We start from the raw sequence: 7056 nt of genomic DNA on the forward strand, positions 1-7056 counted from the left end.
AGGGACATATTGTACCTACAAGGGGTTTGAGGCAAGGAGATCCACTATCTCCATACCTATTTATGCTTTGTACTGAGGGTTTGGTGAGTCTGCTTAAGGATGCTGCTATTTCTAAAACCATCAAAGGAATCCAAATCTGTAGAGGGGCTCCAAGACTAAATCATCTGTTGTTTGCAGATGATAGTCTTATCTTTTGTGCAGTAGATGTGGACACAAGTCAGAGGCTACAGATGTTGCTGGATCAATATGCAGATGCATCTAGTCAACTTATCAACAAGGATAAAACTGCTATGGTCTTCAGCAGAAATGTGAGGGGGGAGAAACAGAAAAAAATCATGGATTTGTGGGGAACTAGTCATGTCCAATAATATGAAAAGTACCCGGGTTTGCCTCCAATGGTTGGAAAGTAAAAAAACCATGCTTTTGCAGACATTAAGCATAAAGTTTGGTTAAAGTTACAAAGCTGGAAAGGAAACATGTTTTCTCAAAGAGGTAGGGAAGTCCTTATTAAAGCTGTTGCTTTGACTATTCCTTCTTATGCAAAGAGCTGTTTTAAACTCCCTAAAAATCTTTGCATGATGGCTCATTTTTGGTGGGGTCAAAAGAAGGAAGAGAGGAAAGTACATTGGGTTAGTTGGTCCAAAATGTGTGAGTCAAAGTTTTTTGGAGGTATGGGATTCAAGAAGTTGGGTAATTTTAACATGGTCCTTTTAGCAAAGTAAGGGTGGAGGCTTTTACAAGAAAAGGAAAGTCTGTTCATTAAAGTCTATAGTGCTAAGTACTTTCCTAATGGAAATCTATTGAGGGCTAGCCTTGGTGCCAATCCCTCATTTGCATGGAGGGGAATTTGGAAAGCAAAAAAATTACTTATTCAAGGAGGAAGATGGGTGGTTGGTGATGACAGCTCAATTCATATTCAAAAAGATGTTTGGATCCTTGGTGTTAGAAATCTGCAAGTGGAGCAGGGTAGAGGTAATTTGCGAATGAGGACTTGGAAGCTTTGGACAGTCAGGTTGCCACTCTTATTGACATCAACACAAAGTAGTGGGATTTAGCAAAAGTAAGATCTCTCTTCAATCCAAAATTGGTAGAAGCTATTTTAAAGCTGCATCCTAGCCCTTCTCATAGTTCTGATAGATGGATTTGGGAGCATGAAAGGCATGGAAATTTCAGTGTAAAAAGTGCATACAGATTCTTTAAGACGTGAGACACCTAATATGGGAGAAACTTCTATTGTAGCAACTGAAATCTTTCTGGTCTGCTATATGGAAGTTGAATGTTCCTCACAAGGTTAAAGTCCTTGCTTGGAGAGCATGTAAGGAGGGATTACCAACAAAGGCCAATCTGCTTAGGAGAAACATTGAAGTGGAGGATCACTGTTGTTTCTGTGAAGCTCAGCTCAAGGACCTACCACATGCCTTATTTGGTTGCCCCTCAATCCATGAATTATGGGTTCATAAGTTTCCTTATTTCCAACAGATTGATCATAATAGGCCTTTTATGCTTGTTGCTGAGGATATAAAGACAAAAGGAGGTTCAGGGGACTTAGAAGATTTTGTGTTGATGGCTTGGGGAGTCTGGTATCGGAGGAATAGGATGATACACGACCATATTTGTTTACATCCTCAACAGGTGCAAAGCTTTGTATTTTCACAGAAGAGAAAATCTATTCCTAAGGAGCAGTGGCAGAGGAGTTCACAGCTTCTACATCGCAAATGGTCACCTCCATCTACTTGTTGCTTCAAGCTCAATACTGATGGGGCTATATTTTTTAACCAGCAAAGAGCAGGTGTTGGGGCTATACTAAGAGACTCAAATGGAGAAGTTCTTCTGGCTGTTAGCAGAATGGAGGCACAGGTTTCAGAACCAGCAAGCATTGAGATTTTGGCAATCTTTCGTGCTTTGCAGCTGTGTTTGAACATAGGCATTGAGAACTTAATAATTGAAAGCGATTGCTTACAAATGGTGGAAGAAGTCAATAGTGGTGTTGATTGTTTAGCATCTGATAGAACCTTGGTGATTGAGGTTCATAGATTGATGATGTTATTCAAGGAGTGCAGTTTGCAATTTGCAATTTGCTTCTAGATTGACAAATGTGGCAGCACACAAGATGGCACGACGTGCATGGAGTGTAAATGATATGCAAGTATGGGGGGCATAGTGTTCCATTTTTTATTGACAATGTAATTTGATTTGATAAACAATCTTTGTAATTCTCATTGATGAAATAAATGTTTTCGTATAAAAAGAAAAAAAAGGCAAGTAGGTCTGTTGAGATAGAAATGTACACATCACATGATTCATTTTCTTAGATTCCATAGAATAGGCAAGATGTCCATCCACGTGTTTTTCTCCATTAGGATGAGAAGGCCGATGTTTATCCAACCTAGTTTATAAATTGTCTAATGTCCTTTATAAGAATGTGAGAAACACATACCTTTTCGGTAGTCTAATCTAGAAAATTGCTTCATGTCCTTTGAAGATGGGAGAATTACTTGACTTTCAATGATATTCAATAAAAATGTAACTCTCACATGCTCAAGGTGCGTATGACAAATTCGTAACGGTTTTGAAGGATACTCTATTCCACCCTTTACCCCTCCTCTACATTTGGGAGTATCTTTCCTTCATTATGATGATGATCATCATCATCATCTTTATTATTTCGGTTTTTAATTAGGATCCCCATTGAATTGAACCTGTAACCGCTTGCAGACAGGAAGTAATTTTAGAGGAATCACAATTATGTATAAGGGTAAATTTTCCAAATGAAAACAAATCGGATTCCAACAAGTAACTAGTTAGTTACAACTTGGACTAGAAGAAAATATAGTGAAACAACCAAATATTCATTATTGGGATGTAAGAAAGGGAAGATACACGTAAAACCAAGGGGAAAAAATATAATGATCACCTGGCCAACAAGATTGGACGTATTGTTTAAAAATGGAGCTAAGTCGGAGTAGAAATCTTGCAAAGCTTAGCAAGGATACCATCCAAGATAGCACTCTCCATTGCAATGCCAGGACTCAGAAGACATGCTTCTAAATTCCTCTATGTACAGGCTTGAAAAGTTTAGAAGTCGTAGCAGAATCCTTCCCAGAGAACTGAGCTGCTTTCATCATGGGAGAGGCACTGAAAGGACAAGAAACACCAGAATGAATGAGTTGGAAATGCACATACACAGTTTCTTAAACATTATTAAGATAAAGACAACTGAGAATCTTACCCATCATTTCTCTGGTATGTATTTTTCTTCATAGCTGCAAGATTCTTCACCTCACGACTGCTCGAAAGGAAGAGGAAGAAAATCTTAGGTATCCTGAAAAACTCGTCTCAATAAATTTATGTTCCCACCAATAAACTTCATACTTAGCTTCTCTACCTATTCCTAAGTATCTTATGTTACTGCTTCCCAAGTAAATTACATTGATATGTAAGAGAATACCCTTCAAGTTAACGTCAAAAACATGCCAGGGCCCCCAAACTAAGATGTGGCAGATGCCCAGTTAAATACCTGAGAACCAGTGTCTGTTGTACAGAGCAAGGACGTAATATTCTCTCTCAATAAGTAAACAATAAGTAAAAATGTAGCCCTTTAGACTTTAGCAGAAGATCTCAAGAAAATTAACTCAAATACTGTAGTAATTAAGTATTTATTTACCTTTCCCTGTTACAAGATTTAAAGAGGAACATTCTCTACCTGTTAAGAAGTTCTATTTTTGACTTCTTCATCAAGTTGTTCCTAAGGTGTGAAACATTGTGGCCAGGTCCACTACCTACAAAGAAATGCCAAAAGAAAATTTGTTAAAACCAAAATTAGGGTGCGCATCCTCTTCAGTGTGGGGCACTGACTACCCCAAATTGAAATAAACAATTGCGCAGCTAACATCAATATTGCTAACTACAAAGCTTACCTCCGTAAAAGCTTCTTTTATTTTTTGAAGGTGGAACCTTGGCGCAAAGCTGCACTTGCCGACTCTGTTTTCCTACAAAAGTCTAACACATTCTAAGAAAACCATATGGGCACAAATATTAGACTGTGCCTCTTGAAAACAGTGTATAAAAGTCAGAGAATATATTATTTACAGAATTTTAATATTTCACAGCAACATGGATGGAAGATAGATGGAGCCAAGAAAAAACTTCTCATTCAAAATAAGTGGATGGTTTGAAGAAACCGACCTGAACTTCTTTTAAGGACTAAGATTTTTCTAACCTTCCAAGACTACTACAACACTCTTCCACAGGTGAGCCAACATGCATAGCATCTACGTGGGATAGATAGGATTTCCTTGTTGCCTCAAGGGCTCTAGGTTCAAGAGGGGATGTAAGAAAGACATTTCTTTGTAGTTTTTACAAAGAATCAGCAGTTTTCATCTTGCATCTGTGACCAATATGCATGATTTAAGAATGAGTTCCATTTTATCAGTTGTATCGACCAACACCAAGTGAATGAAGAAAAGGATTATCAGTTCAATGACATGCATACTTGTTAACTTGTTAAAGGACAGAAAATATCTTTTTAATTTCCAGAAACCAATTTATCAATTTCATAGAGAACCCAAAAAATGGAGTCAAGTACAATCAGTCTGTGAAATAAATTAAATAACCATAAGTTGAAGGTGCGTGTAGAATTGTCACAAATATCCAAACCTGAGAAAAGGAAAGTAAATCTCATCCCAAAATAATTTGTCCCTTAATTAATAGTACGCAATAACAAACTGAAAATCTCTAAAGAAATACTAGTAACCGTCAACTTGTATAATCAAATGGAGATGTGAGGAACGTTACATAGGTCAAATCTGAATCCACTTGGACAAAACAGCAATAACATAGATTACATGCAGTGAAGCATTTATCACTTATATAACGTGCAATCACAGGGAAGAATTCAAATCTAAAAGTTATATAAGACAAAAAAGAAAAAGGACATACGTGCAGTTTCTTTATTGTATAGTTGCTTAATTCTGGCAGCTGCCTTCTTCTCATGCTCAACAATGTCTTCTGATTTTGCCTGCAAGAAAATCACCCTATTTAATTGTTTTCATTTTATAACAGAAAAAATACTCCTGCACAAAAGTGCATGTTTTAATTGCTTTGTCAGAAAAATAACTTACCCACGAAAGAATATTGCATCTAACAATGGAAACTATAAAATGGTAATTTGAAAGAGAATGGAGTTCAGAAAATCACCTCATACAAATGTATCCATTTATATGACTTTAAACTTTTGGCCATCCTCTCCACTACGTGCACTGTGTTTTTTGCACCAAACTGCTTTTCATAAAATTTCTTCCACAACTTGTCAGTAACTGGACTTAGATCTCTTCCCTACAATAATTAATTAAAATAAATTCTTCAACATTCCTGCTTAAGTATCACAAATATATGTGTAATTACAAAGATAACGCAAGCCTTCTCACTTCTGAGCACTTCTCCACGTGCATCAATTGGTCAACTGTACAGTGTGGTAAAATTCGGTCAAGGAGATCAAGATCTGTTTCACCAACATCCCCAAGGTACCTTACATTATCTATTGCCGTCTTAACACATAGATCCACTAATGACGGAGGCGTTTTCCTTCCATTCAACACGATCTCTGTCTTAGGCATATCCCGGATCTCTCCTTGTCAGGATATGCGCCACTAAAGCTACAAGAAAAGGCAATACTATTAATTATCATATTTCTTCATTAAATTCAATAAATCCGCAACTAGAGACTTGCAATCAACTAACAGAATTCAACTAAAAGTCAAGATTTCTTCAAAAAACGTTGAGACTGGGATACATACGGACACACACACACACATATATATAATATATCTACCCCTTTTGATTCTTATAGATAAAGAACTCAATCGAAATCTATCATGACATCACTAAATTGAGGTTTTTTTCCACTATACATTTTTTCTAGGAACTCGATGTGAATGTAAATATAATGGTTCGATTTCTGCCTGGTTCCTGAGAAAACCGACGAAAAAAGAAAGAAAAAACTGTAAGATTTTTTTGGTTCCTTAAAAACTGAATATATAAAAATCACTTTCTATTTCACCCAGATTTCTCAGCATCCAATCAGAGTGTAACAACATCTTTTCTAACTTAACAAAAACATAGAAACAAAATCCATCAAAAATTTAAATTTTTGATAACTAAAACCCATCAAAAATAAAATCCACAAAATCCCTCAGATAAGCAAATTCATCAAATTTAATTATTATGCATTCGTATAAATAACTATAAAATATTCTAAAGATTCAAAAGGGGGGCAGAGAATAAGATCGCTGAAAGCAAAATTAGAAATTATGAACGAAGATCGGATAAAAATAAACAATAAAGAACGCAAAGAGATTGAGAAGACAAAAAGAAATTGAGATGATTGGGAACTGACCAAGAATCGAAGACACAGAATGGACTCGCAGGGGGCAGGGAGAAGAAACCTTTTAATTAGTCTATGAGCTGAGAACAGAGAAGCACAGATCCTAACAGATATTTGCTAAAGTGCGCTTACTCTACATTTGTCGACTGTCGAGGCTCCACGTGGGCCTTGTACTAACGTGCGCTTAGCACCCTCTATTATTTCTTTTAATTAAAACCTCTATTTTATTGATATGATGAGAATTTGTTAGCAAAATTTAAAATTAAAATCTCTTATAAATTAAGTATTATCATGTTAATAAAATAGACAAAACACACCGTCTTCCAACTAGGGGTGGGCAGCGGGGCCCCGTTCCCCGCTGACCCGCCCCGTTCGCCCCGCCCCCGCTAAAGTGCGCTTACTCTACATTTGTCGACTGTCGAGGCTCCACGTGGGCCTTGTACTAACGTGCGCTTAGCACCCTCTATTATTTCTTTTAATTAAAACCTCTATTTTATTGATATGATGAGAATTTGTTAGCAAAATTTAAAATTAAAATCTCTTATAAATTAAGTATTATCATGTTAATAAAATAGACAAAACACACCATCTTCCAACTAGGGGTGGGCAGCGGGGCCCCGTTCCCCGCTGACCCGCCCCGTTCGCCCCGCCCCCGCACATGCGGGGCGGGGGAT

General features: G+C 37.1%; 1 protein-coding gene across 4 annotated transcripts; it reads right to left on the reverse strand.

Annotated features, from left to right (window-relative positions):
- Positions 1–2743: 2743 nt before the first annotated feature.
- Positions 2744–6499, reverse strand: LOC108996648. Of its 4 annotated transcripts, none has more exons than XM_018972660.2 (8): positions 6395–6499; positions 5427–5654; positions 5197–5334; positions 4939–5017; positions 3918–3989; positions 3704–3779; positions 3230–3286; positions 2744–3135 (listed from the first exon to the last, which is right to left on the reverse strand). In XM_018972660.2, exons 2-8 carry the CDS (start codon positions 5613–5615, stop codon positions 3045–3047), a joined length of 702 nt encoding a protein of 233 aa, XP_018828205.1. In that variant the 5' UTR covers positions 5616–5654; positions 6395–6499; the 3' UTR covers positions 2744–3044. The 4 variants fall into 4 exon arrangements, with proteins under 4 accessions (XP_018828205.1, XP_018828203.1, XP_018828204.1 ...); XM_018972658.2 differs by having other exon boundaries at positions 3230–3322; XM_018972659.2 differs by having other exon boundaries at positions 3230–3322; positions 5427–5648; positions 6395–6482.
- Positions 6500–7056: the final 557 nt, after the last annotated feature.

Source organism: Juglans regia, chromosome 10 (assembly GCF_001411555.2).
Source record: "Juglans regia cultivar Chandler chromosome 10, Walnut 2.0, whole genome shotgun sequence".
Classification (NCBI taxonomy): domain Eukaryota; kingdom Viridiplantae; phylum Streptophyta; class Magnoliopsida; order Fagales; family Juglandaceae; genus Juglans; species Juglans regia.